This window comes from Atractosteus spatula, chromosome 15, assembly GCF_055471065.1.
Source record: "Atractosteus spatula isolate fAtrSpa1 chromosome 15, fAtrSpa1.hap1, whole genome shotgun sequence".
In the NCBI taxonomy this organism is placed as follows: Eukaryota; Metazoa; Chordata; class Actinopteri; order Semionotiformes; family Lepisosteidae; genus Atractosteus; species Atractosteus spatula.
The window spans coordinates 23803920-23817529 of NC_142720.1; the positions used below are offsets into that span (position 1 = coordinate 23803920).

Below are 13610 nucleotides of genomic sequence, written 5' to 3' on the forward strand. Positions count from 1 at the left end.
TTAATTTTTTCTAGATTATCCAGGAGCCAGAAAACACTTGACATCTAAAAACAGTATTAACCTTTCTTTAGAACTAGTCAAGGCTTTTCCCACCTGTCACAAAAATGAGATGTGCCATTCTAATCAGATGAACAGACAACACACAACCTCAGAAAGCCCAATGAGAAAGCAAAGAGGGTCATAATTCTGCTTTGCATCTATTTACTCAAGACTCAAGATAAGTAACTGAGGCCAGAGATTTCCCCCTTATTATTAATATATTCCATAATTCATAGAAACGTCTGCTTCTTCTTAGGATCTTCTCAATCCAGAAGATGATTTCTTACAAGGCAGATATGTAGACATAAAAATAAACTGCAGATCCCCGCGAATTGAATTAAGAAACTTTACAGAGTGCATTATAAACCCACCACATGAATAGAGGATTTGCTACCAAGTCACAATCTTGTCATTTCAGGTCAAACAATTTAAGAATGAAGAACGTCAGAACCTTACGTGTCCTGTCTTCTTTGCTGTTGATATACCTAATTTTTAAGCATTTGTGACCACTTGAACTTGCAGTTATAAGCCTTATATCTGCCCTCATTCTGTTTCCATATCCTTCCCTGACCCTCATTTTCCCCCATTTTCCCATGATCATGCAGCCATTTCTTGAAAGATCCCAGCTTATCTGCTCTAACAACAAGGCTGGGCAGTTTGCATGACATACCTAGCCCATAAGACACAGACATTTACAATACCTTGTGGAACTTAAAACTGCCTGTGATGTGAACTGGAAATCAAATGATTTCTTGAGTACTTCATACAATATTTTAAGGATTCCTAAACATAGGAAAATGATTCAGATTTTGATTTTAAAAAATGTTGCAGCAGAAACCACAAGACACGATTCTTCATTGGTAAAGTTTATAAATAGTATTAACATTTACAGCCTCACAAGGTGGACGGGCAATATTGGTGAACTCTCCTGCTTATTTCCGAAGCCACTTCAAAAAAGTGACAGAGCAATGCCAAGAAGTGAGTGTGTTAAAGGAAACTGAAAATACTGAAATAAGCAGAACTATGAGAAGCAATACAAATATTTATTTGTGGAAATATTTAAAGAATCATATATTCTGTATATTACAGAAAAATATAATGTAAAGGATTATACTAACGATTCTATATATAATTTTTTGAGGGGATGTTTGATGTCTTGACGTCTAGGAGCGCTGTTTGAAACTTGGGTTCGTGACAAGCTTAAGAAAGTGATTTAATCGAATCACAATATGTGCAAAATTCTGTACCTACATTACCTTAACAGCAGGCTATCCCTTGGTAAGACAGCTCTATCATAACATGCTATCTCCAAAACTCATTCCAATAAGCCCAGGAAAAAAAAGGATATTTTCCGATTGTTGTCCCTATGGGATAGAACTGTATGATTACACCCCATTACGGAGGAGAGCTCTAACACCCACCAGTGAATCTGGCAATGGCAGGACTAATTGGATGTACTGTTTGCGTAAGTTCATCCTGCCCTAGCCACTGAGCGCAGCAGCAATGTCGGGGCTCTGGAGAGGAACGGCGAGGCGTGTGACGCAGAGTCCGGAGCTGCGCTGTCTTCGGCGGGGGCGGGGTGGAGACAAGAGGCGAGATCATTGCCTGCCCAGCACTGACAGCAGCGGAGCAGACGCCGACGCAGTCAGAGACGGTAGCTGTATGGTACAAAACCATTATACCCTTTTCTCTTCTTCCTAGGGACCGGCTTTATGATTAAGCTACAATCTTCAATGAGTAAGCATATCCCTGTAAGTATCCCTCTTTTTTTATAAAAGATATCTTGTTTTTTTTCTAGTCCTTATCCTACACTTGGATACAATTTGGCTACATGGTGGCCTCTTTTCTAACTTGCCATTATTCGCCAGCGTGTCTTTCTTGCGGGGGGGGGGGGGGAGGGTAAATTCTGTCGGTTACATGTCACACGTTTTTTATAATTTACTTATCGCTGTCAATGTATGAGTGCGTGGCTGCGAATTTAATACTGGTTTCTTGCGCTGGTTGTTAAATGAATGCCGGCGCGGATCGTGAAGGCACGCCTGGGCAAGACCGCCTACTGCATGCTTGGGAACGGGTTCCTAGGGCAATTTCTCATGGTAAACAGTTTAATTTAGCAAATGCTCCAGTAACTGTGTTGCATATGTCGTATGCAACATAGGCGGGGTGCTGTTTATTATGCACATGACGATTTATAAAGACGATTCCGTTTTCAAGACGCGTCTTTATCGCAGTCAAGTGATTAGGCCTCAAACGACAGAGGCAGAAATTATAGGCTACACAAAGAGCTGCATTCGCCCGCTCCCTCCCGATGTGTCGGGTTTATGTTTAGACCTAAGTGCTTCAGTTCTGTACATATCTGGTTTAACCTCACGAAACACGTCTTTATTTTTTTCTGATTCCAGACATTAGAAAATAGCCATTTTCCCCCTTTTACAGCAGGTATGTGGTGGTATACCCGCCCGGTGCAATCGGTTCATTGATTACCCTCTCTTCTCACCCTCGTGTATTTTGTGTGTGTGTGTGGGGGGGGGGGGGGGGGGTTTGGGTTAAAAAAACATAATCGGCGTGTGTACGAGTAACATCAGGAAAATAAAAACTGTGACATAGAACACTAAGGGAAACACGGTCGGGAACATGGTGGCGGACCTGCGCGGCTCCCGACTGGAAGCCTGTTTAATCCAGTTCGGTCTCAGAAGTAGGGCACGGGTTTGCCCTGGCTCTCCGGTTTATCATCGGCGCCGGTGCCCGGTACCGCGGGGGCCAGCAGCCTCTGTCTGTAAGCAGGCATTTGAGCCACGGCGGACGCCTTGACTTGGCCCAGAGAAGGAAATTATTACCAGTGGGTTATGCTACACAGTAACTAAATTGTACATCAAGTGATGCTTCGGGATACGTTGCGTTTCGCAGTGTAGCTACAGCGAGGAGGCGGAGCGGGGGGGTTCAAGCAGGAACCTGCTTACAAAATGGCCTTACAGGAACGTGGTCGAAACTGCTAGTGCGGTAAATAATTAGGGCTCCCCTCTGATTTAAGCTTCCTGTTAGTAGCTTATAGGAAAGGGAATGTCTAGTTTCCGTGGAGGTAAATTTCTGCCAATTCTAAACATTTTATTAGCGTTGCATTGTCAAAGTAACGTTTGTTTCCACGATGAGGGTGTAGATTTTTAAAAATTATGTTTAGATTTATCAAATATTAAATATTTAAAGTCTTGGCTTTAAATAAGGAACGCACGGTTAAAAAAAAAATCCTGAAGTGACCCTTTCCGTTTTTACGACTATAACTAACCGGTGTCAGCAGAGAGAGAGAGCAGCTCTTGTGGTGAAATCCGCGCAAGTTGGGACATGTTGCTCCCTGAGCGGGCGGCCTGGTCCAGTGAGGTGCGCAGCGTCACGTGTGCCACTACAGGTGGATGCCATGAAGTCATCTTGACTCTTAAACCATTTTTTCTTTCAGCTGCCAACAGATGTAATCACATGATATTGGCGTCGCCGCTCAAGGCCTGATTCATATAAAAATGAGCCTTATGTCGAGTGTAGAAAAATGTTTTGCTGTCTCATGACTATGACTCATTGATGCTAATCTGATAGATTCGTTGTGTAAAGTCCCTTTTGATTTGAATGCAGAAGTCTTACCTGCACCCTGTTTCCCCTGAATTTAATTGGACAAAAGTGTTATTCACAGCACAGAGGTGGCTGACTGATACTTCAAACCTTGCCCATAACTAATATAACTTTTTTTAATGGTGTGCATTATTTTCTCTTTCCCAACAGCATAGGTTAATCTTAAATGTAGCATGATAGTGTTTTGAGGAAGTGGAGTAAATGTGACTAGGAAGCATAGCCCAGATATAACAAGGCAGATATCTCTCTCAAAAGTTTTTATATAGTGCTCCTCTCTCGGGCTATGTGCTCGTTCTCTTAGATATTTTTCTTTTACAAGTGACGTAGTAATTATCAGTCCTAGAAATATGTACAGCCACATTTCAGATCTTTCACATCAGTTGTTGAGGCGTGGGGCACTGTAGTCTGAAACGGTTTCTATGTGTTTCGGGTGTATTCACAGGAACTCTTCAATGTGATGCACAGCCAGGAGGTTAAGCGCTCACGAGAAATGTATTAACAGTCCAGCTAATCACTGGCATATTCTGGTCTCTGATTCTGTGGTGCCTTTGCAATAAGTATTGCTAAGCAGTGACTGAAAGAGGTTAGGACTTGAACAGAGGTTTTTAAAGTAGATATGACTTAACTGTTGGTACTTGGTTTGTCATGGTAAAGATCCTGTACGCTTTACAAATTCTTTTAGGAAACATACGATACCATAAAACTCCATCAAATGACTTTGTGCAAAATGGTAAAAACAAGTTGTTTTAAGGTAAACTATGCACATACTATTCTTGATACAATTCCATTTTATGTCTGAAACTAAAAAGATTCTTTTAGACAATCATGGCTGAAGAATACATGCTTTACTTCCACGCTTCCCCCATCATCCTGAATAGATCTTAATTTGTTTAGATATTTAAGTATTTATCTTCATTTTCTTCCGTCTTGTTCACCTGTTGGAGGTTAGCCATACTTCAGTTTGCGTACTTGCAGAAAACACCAAATGGTCTATAAAATAGTGCATACGAATAATGGTTGTGTGATTCAAGTACTTTTTAAGTGTTAATTTTGTTGAAGGTTTATTAGTATGCAACTGGGACATTTAATGACGCAGCATATTGAGAAAAGCACAATAAAGCAAAGCTGAAGACTTGGCTTTTATAGCCACAGGTGTAGATTATGATTTGTTACTTGCAATTCAGCAGTTTTCTGCCTTCAAAAATTATTTAAAAAACAACAATCAAAGGAGTTCCAGCTTTTTAATATGTATTTGCAACAGTTCAGTCAGGATAAATCTCACATTCAACATATAATCTTTAGAAACTGTTTAACAGTGGGGTCGGCCTGGGTCCTTGTGAACACTTGTTAACGCCTTTTCTGTTGTGGTTTCTCTTGCAGCAGTTCTGTGGTGTTCTTGGTCACACATTTATGGAGTTTCTGAAGGGCAGTGGAGATTACTGCCAGGCACAGCACGAAGTCTATGCAGACAAGTGAACTCTAGAAATTCATTACTACTCCACAAAGAAACCCCCTTAGGAGCTGAGGCGGCGCTGATAACCTGGATAAGAAGCATTGAATAGTTCTGGCAGAGCACTTGTCTTAACAGAGGAGCTCGAACCTGGATGGGGTAACCTTTGGTGCACTGCCTTCTTTGTTGGCTTCAGTATTACTGGAATCAAGAAGATCTGCTGCTTTTTATTTAGTGGTCCATTACCAGCCACCTACCCCCAGCTTATTTTCCTAGACCTCATCTTTGCAGAGCAGAGAATTTCCAGTGGAGTACAGTGAAAGAAAAAAAGTCTTTTTTCCCCATATATCCACGTCAATTTGTATTGGATATTTTTAAGCATTTTTTGTTATTATTGTTGTTCTTTATTAAATTTGTACAAAACCTTTTTTAACAATGGCCCGAATGAATCGCCCTGCCCCTGTGGAAATCACGTACAAGAACATGAGATTCCTCATCACCCACAACCCCACTAATGCCACCCTGAACAAGTTTATAGAGGTGAGTTCTGCACACCGTCAAAAAAATATTTGTGACACCCGTGATTTATAGAAAGTAGAACTGTAGCTTTACTCTCCATGATATAAACCAGTGATCCTTTTTCCCATGTATAGATTGAATTCAGTTTTTTAATGACGTTTGTAACAATTTTGGGAGGGATGACAGCAGCCAATTTCAATCTGTCTTGGCTGTCAGTAATTTGTGATCATTTCCTGACAGTATTGCCTCACCTAAAACATTATAAACACTATACTTAATCCCCTTCTTCCTTAAATATATTACATTAAATAGATATGGTACAATTTATAACTTTGAATACGGGGCTTGCTGGAATGTTTGCTTAATTAATCAGTTGACCTTCTAAATTGTAAAAAAAAAGCTGTTCAAAACTGAAAAAACACACCAAGGTCACTCGAACCTTTAATTAAAGTTTACTCATTTAATTATGCAACGGACCTTTCAAACGCTTGTTTGCTCTTTTCATTTGATGGATCTTTTTAAGTTTTGATAATCAGTTTCCCAATTTAGTTTATTTAACCTTGGATAGGAAAAAATAAATGGTTGTTTCCATCTTATTTTTTTATATAATGTAGCGTTGTAGAGTGGAAATGTCCAACCTTCAAACTAACTTCAGCATTGGGATCGCTTATTGCCTGATTCCATTGAGTTAGAAGCTAAGTAAGGTTGGTCCTGGGCAGTACTGGGATGGGAGACCTTTAAGGAAAAGCAAAGGGCATGTTGCTTCTGCTGCAAAGGGTGTTAGTGTTGACCTGCAGTGGCACACTTCCACCTGGACTAGAATATCGAAACCAGTGCCCCTGTATGATAACCAGGACACTAATCTGTAGCTCTTCAGTACTTGGTCATTAAAGATTCCATGGACCTTTTCATAAAACCCCACTGGTTAAATTCCACTCTTTTTTTCCAACACTTTCTTAAAATTCCCCCTTAATTCAGCTGGTAAAGCAGTTTCTCCTTTCTCCACCTGATCTGCTGTTTGGCTGGTGTCACATAGTGTGTCCTTAAAGTCGCCTCTGCTTCAGTACCAGATGGAAGTAGGTTCCACTTCTATATGTGCTTTGGGATGTAAATGGTATTAAAAATTAGTTTTGACTTGAATGTGATTTTGACTTGTTGCTTTGTATTAAAGGAACTGAAAAAATATGGTGTTACCACGGTGGTGAGAGTTTGTGAAGCTACCTATGATACATCTCTGGTGGAAAAGGAAGGCATTCAGGTTTTGGTAAGTGCTAAGCAAGTTCATTTATTGGGAATACCCGGTTCCATTTTCCCACTTGGAATCCATGAGTTCAGGTTAAAAAGATAAGTGGTGGATCTGAATTAGATCAATGCAACAATTAATCCATTTGTGCTTTATTTCATTTGGTAAAATGAATGGAAATATCAGAGTGGTGATGAATGTTGGGAGAGGGATAGCTGGTTTGTTAGATTAGACTTGACATTTTCTTTTTCCTCAACACTGTCAAGTTTCTATGCAAAAAAAATATAATCAAGTTCAATGTAACTGCAACAGCTGCTTTTTAAGTCAATTATTTTGGTTCTCTGTATTTTGTACTGTTTCAATAATCCTGTTAGAATAACTTTATATTTAGATAAAATGCAGTATCTGAGCATTAAGGTTCATCTGGCTGAAATTCTAGCCTGTTCTCATCAGACATTGGAAGCTAAGCCAAGCTGAACCTGGTCAGTACTGTCTGAGAAACTAAGGAAAATCAAGTTGGTCTTGAAGTGGTGTTGGTGGAAAATCAGAGGTGCTCTTCTTTCCTCACCGAAAAGTTGTGACCAGGAACACGTTAGGAGAGCTGAAGGAGGCGCCATCTTCTGATGAGGTGTTAAGCCAAGGTTTCTTTTTACTCTGTCATTTAAAGATCCCATGACATTCCATGGCCCAGCTGTTGAACTCATTTACCTGTGTGCAGGTGGGGCTCTAGAATTGTGGGTTCAAGCCTGTGGGTGATGTCACTAGCTGACTGCCAGCAGGAGTTTCTTCACAGCGCACTGTGGTGCACAATCGACTGAGTGCTGTCAAGGTTATGGCAGGATTAGTTGACGGGGGTGCGATCACTTCCATCACTGATCTCTGCAGCCTTGTACTGGCTGAAATGTTCTCAGTCTAGCCGAGTTTACCTAGAGTTTGAGAGTTTTTGCCTCACTTCTTTGCCTAATCTCCTGTGTGGTGGGACTGTTGGCCCATAGTGGCTGCTCTGTGACAACCAGGTGGGAACCGTACTTCAAAGGTCGATGGAACATGTCCCCTCATGGATGAGAAGCACTTTAGAATCCTTAGGGATGAAAAGCTCTTTATAAATGCGAGGAATTGTTAGAATTTCACGCTTTTCTGCTCTGAATGTTTTCTACAGGATTGGCCGTTTGATGATGGAGCCCCACCTTCCAACCAGATTGTCGACGACTGGCTGAACCTCCTGAGGGCTAAATTCCGTGAGGAGCCTGGCTGTTGCATTGCTGTCCATTGTGTAGCAGGACTTGGCAGGTGTGTTTTGTCTTCATTGTGTTGCTCTTTGAAGAGCAGCCAATATGAAGTAACATTTCTTTTGTTAGTAAGCTTCCATCCACTCTTTTAACATCTCAATTGGCAAAACAAACGACCTGTTCTAAGATGATTCTTCCTTTGGAAAGTTTATTCTAGCTATTGTTTTTATTGGTTCTAAAAACAGTTTGGTAAACGGTAGAGGTATCATTTACATGTCTTTATTTTACAGTATTTTTATATGTTGGCAACATATAATTTGAGAGTCAACAAATCAGGTTTAAAATCTTAAAAATATACAGCACTTTGGTAAATGTTGTTGCATATGTGTGAAACAGTGCAATACTGAAGAAATATCAAGTCTTAGCCAATTTGAATTAAGGGGAGGAGTATGTACATTTAATCAATATGTTGCATGCATTTTGCATTATAATTTGGTCAATGAAATGACTTTGAAGTAAAATTTCTGTCCAAAATTGCTTTCCAGAGCTCCAGTCCTGGTTGCCCTTGCTATGATTGAGTGTGGAATGAAGTATGAAGATGCAGTGCAGTTTATAAGACAGTAAGTACCAATTTGAAAGGTCTTATTTGCGCTTATCCAGCTAGGGTTTATTTTCAGGATGGACAGATTTTGGAGGACTATTCTACATCTTCATTAGAAAGTAGAAGGGACTGTAGAGAAAAGCAGGATTTCCAATTTCTCATGAAATTGCACTGATTCCTTCATCTTAATCATGTTGTGAAAGTATATATGTGGTTGTAAAGCTTTAAAAGCTGAACTATTTAACATTCTGTGTTCATTTTTTGATGTTTCTTTTACTGCTTTAAATAAGGGTTTTTCGGGACTTTCAGTGATTGGATCAATAATTGCAGAATTAAGCAAAGAGAAAAGGCTCGCGTGAAGCACCGCTTGAACTCAAACGACGACATCAATCTGTTAACTTTACAACTTTTCACACCAAAAGAAAAAAGTGTTTTTCCGCGAGGCGTCTCGCTAACGGTTTCCCCCGTCGCACACCAGGAAGCGCCGAGGAGCCTTCAACAGCAAGCAGCTGCTCTACCTGGAGAAGTACCGCCCGAAGATGCGCCTGCGCTTCAAGGACTCCAACGGCCACCGGAACAACTGCTGCATCCAGTAGGACGGGCAGCGCAGGAGGCGGCTCTTGCGTTCGTTCGGATCCCGGAAGCGACCGTAGGACTTCAATACCAAATGAACGCTGTCGTTTCTTCCAGTGATATCTCCTGCAATGCTAGATATATTGTAAAAGATATAAATAGCAAACACCGCCTTGTTGCAGATACTAAGCCCTGTTTTCCGGCATTAAAATCTAGTGGCCAACATGAATCTGAAGCAATTCTGAGAACCCAGATTAACAGTCTAGTTAACAGATGCAGCCAAAATATTAGTCTTAAAGATTTATTTTGTAGTGTTCAAATTGCAATTCTGACACACGGTAATATAAGTCATCATTTGGGGTATACCTGAGAATATCTTGCTAACAAAAGCAACAATAGTTGTAAATATGGTTATTTTTTCTCTTTTTTTTTTTCCCCACCACAGCTCCAAGCTTACATTTAGTAAAATCAGAAGTAAAGAATTTAAAATACCCTCTTTCAGTGGAGCTGAGTTGTGGTGATAGAATTGGAAGACTGACAGTGTGGTTGAAATCCGTGCTCTGTGAAGATGAATGAATTGACACTGGTATGGAGTATTGGTATGTTGTGGATGCACCGTGGCCATGTGTTGGAGAGATGCAGCAGGCAGCAGCTTTGGTTTGGGTTTATGGGACAGCTATTGTACTCTTTAGTCATGTGCTTCACTCCATTTGCTCCAGCAAATACTCTGCTCTGTAAACAGGTTTCCAGGTTGTCAGTTGTCAGAATTTCTTAATTGGCTTACCTTGTTAAATAAATGGTTAAATATGACTGTTTGCTATACCTTTATTGATAGGATACAATTATGAAATAATCAATCTCTATTGCTCTTTACACAGCAAAACCTTAGTGTTATATACAAAACAGAGCTGGGCTTCTCAATAAGAGACATCACTGTCACTAGAGCTGATTTCTTAAAACAAACTGAGGTTTTGCACCTAAAGTTTAAGTGCTTTGCTAATGTAAAATATATGGAAAACAAAATAGCTTAAATTGGGCTATTAATGATGTTTGATTTCACCATATAATGTGATTCCTTTATCACGGTTGTAATGACTTAACCTTTAACTATACTTCTACACAGATCCCTTCTGTTGCACGGTAACTGTTCTTTTCTCTATTCCATAACTGGGACTCTCGCTGTCTCCACCTTTCCAGTCAGTAGAAACAGGTGTCTTTATATAGACTCCTTAAAAACGGTACATTTTTGTCTCTAAAGAGCTTGTGTGACGACAAACTTTAGTTTAGGCTAAAAGCATCACTCAAACAATTCCACACCTGGGAACCAAGGGGGCACAAAAGCATCCTTGTTTGATGTTGTGAACTTAGTTTGACTGTCTTGCAGATGAAGAATATTTAACCCCTCGCTTCATGTTTTTAATGCTAGAGAGCTGGGCTTTGTGACTGAGTAGCTCAAGCAAGTTGGCTTTCAGCACAGTGCAGTACCATTGTCAGGGTTCATGGCGACGTCTTTTCTGATACCCAGAGTGAGGCGCCAGCGATGAGCTGCTTGCCCCTCCTGAAGCGGTGTGGAGGTTACTGAAGGGGCCCCACCCAGCACGCAGTTGATTACTTTTTTGCGTTATTCGCCATCTGTTTACAGGTGCTTCCGTGGGAGGCAAGGCCTTGCAGAAATTCAGTGTAGGAACGCCCACTTTTTGGTCTAAAGGTAACTTTTTATTTCGAAGGAAGTTTATCTGCACTTAAAAATCTAACCTTGACAGATGTTGTACTTGTTTTACATTGCTTTCGAAGTATTTTAAGGATAGAGGGGCATTAGGTGCCAAATTTACAGAATTAGTATTTTAAGTTGCCATTAGAAGATTGAAGGGTGTGGACTAGCTTGACACATTGCACTTGATCTAATCATGAGAGGAATCATCAGCCCAATGGGGATATAATCTGAAAGACTGGCTTCTCACTGTATACACTTGTTTACACCTTATCATTTCAACATTTTAGGGAGGGCTATTTTTGCACAATTTGTCACTTTTCCTTCTGTTAACTTTTCAATAAAAGACAACCTTCTGTTTTCATCCTGCAAACTGGTGACCTTTTACAATCCAAGATTGCCACACAAAAAGCTGTACCATTCTCTTTAGACTGTAGAAGCACATGCTTTCCTTCAACTGCTCATATTTAAAAGCCTTACTCTTAGAAAGAAACAGCGTGCTCTTCAGTGCAGTTTGGTAGGGCTGGAAGCATATATCTGGGAGGGGCTATTTAATATTTCTATGTGGAAAAACAGCAAAAAATGTTGCCTTTGTCTTGTGCAGAAAGTACATTAGAAGTATGCCCTTCAGTAAATATTTTTTAATACATGCTTTGTTATTGTAGCTAAAGATTCTTATTGTATAATGAACTTCTCAAAACCTTGTAATTTTCTTTTAATGTATGTATCAAGACTTTGTTTACCAACTACTGCTTTGTCTAAAATGTGATTTCTTCAGTTTTGGCTTCAAACTGTAGGCTTCCAATGTCTACAATATTTTGTATGCCTTTTTATTTGATCTGCATAATGTAATACTTGGATACTTGATAATTTATGTATTTGATGAAATGGTGATGTGTATTAATGTTAGATCAACTATTTATACTGTAAATGGGAACGTGTGGTATAGTACTGTGGGAGAAGTAAATTGCCAGTGTTCACCAGCTTGTGAGAAAGCTTGTACATCTAAATAAACACTGAAAATACAATTATTCTTCTGTTTGAATGTTTGTGAAGTGTGATGCTTATTCTTGTGACAAAGCTTCTATCCTGTCTGGGGATGCTTTTTCAAGTCATTGTGAAAATATTTGGATAATGGAATAAAATGGGTGTAAGAATGTAAGGTGGTAAAAGTCTGACACCAAATTAAAATACAAGAGAAATTCCCCCCGCACTAGGGATCATGTGGTTTGTTTCCCTGGCACAGGGACATGGTGGACCGATCAGGAAAAACACTTATGATGCTTAAGTAAACGAATATTTAGACACTACCTACAAAGACTACCAGCCCCTAAGTCACAGGCCTGCTACAGCTGAAAGCTCCCCTCATTTGTCCTCTTGCAGACTGACCAACCTTACTGCAAACCAACAGACCTTTGATAACCTCCAACGGAAACCAACTATGATTGATTAAACTAAGCGGGTTTTGTTAATGTCAGTTTTATACAACAAGACACCCTCCATGGGACAGTCTTCTCTGTAAAACCGATGCCAAATAGTGAACAATGTCTCTAAACTAGATAATTCTTCTAAGAGATGAGTTACAAGTTCTGCCAGGCAGGTACTAAATGGAAATCTTTTTCCAGATACTAAAGTCATTTCTATGTAAATGTAATTCTGGCCTCTTCAGTGCTCAGAAATATCTTTTAGGTTTCCATCCTCTAAGAAAAAATTGCTGGTGCTTTGTCGGCAGGGAATTGGAACTCTCCTGGTGTCTGTCTTCAGCTCTGGATGAGAAGGTAATGACCAACTATTTCTGATATATTAACCAGGTTTTCCTTGACCAGTTGCTTCTCTCCTGTTACTATTTTCCTCTACCTTGTCTGGATATCTTTCACAAAGGTCTCCGCCTCATTGTACCTCAAACTCGCAAGGGAGGAATTTCAGTATATGAGGTTATTGTCAAAACTAATTATCTGTCCCTAGGCCACTATAAGTCATAAGATCACCCTTGTTCAAGTCTGGCTTAGCCACAGACTTCTGGCTGGTGGTTAATTGCAGAGAACACTCTAAATACGCTCACAGACCTCCACCCTCTGTACACAGTGGAGTAACTTAGTAGGTGGCTTGTGTGGGTTATTTGTGTTTAGCCCTGGTTACTGGCCCGTATTAGCTGAAAGGTATAGAACATTAAATAGCTATGTCACGATCCATATAGGATTAACTAATACACCCTCAGGAGACAACATTAAGACGACTAGCAGATCAAAAGATCCACCACGAACTCTGTTGGTAGTGCTGCCATTTGAGGGTACTAAATTTATCATTTTATACAGTGTCTTGGATTGAAATGTTTTCTGTTAGTTTCTGGGCCTGATACACAGAAACTGTTCTAGTTTTTTAACCGGAGGAAATGGTCTGGAGATATTCAAATTCTACATTGACAAGTGAGGCATTATGCTGTGTGAGTATAGAGATGGTCATATTTTGATCACTTCAAGTCATGTTATTGTTGGGTGTGCGGCTCTCCCTCCCCCTCCCGAGATTCAATTTTGTTGCTTGTGGGCTGCAAGCACACATGGTATCACTCCATAAACAGCCACTCTGCCACAGCTAAACGCTGGTTCCTTCACCACAAAAGGATTGTA

The 13610-nt window shown here is 40.1% G+C and overlaps 1 protein-coding gene across 1 annotated transcript; it reads left to right on the forward strand.

The window, feature by feature from the left end:
• Positions 1-1451: 1451 nt before the first annotated feature.
• ptp4a1 (protein tyrosine phosphatase 4A1) lies at positions 1452-12011 on the forward strand. Its single transcript, XM_088934015.1, has 6 exons — positions 1452-1790; positions 5038-5647; positions 6798-6890; positions 8029-8159; positions 8644-8718; positions 9178-12011. Exons 2-6 carry the CDS (start codon positions 5543-5545, stop codon positions 9293-9295), a joined length of 522 nt encoding a protein of 173 aa, XP_088790141.1. The 5' UTR covers positions 1452-1790; positions 5038-5542; the 3' UTR covers positions 9296-12011.
• Positions 12012-13610: the final 1599 nt, after the last annotated feature.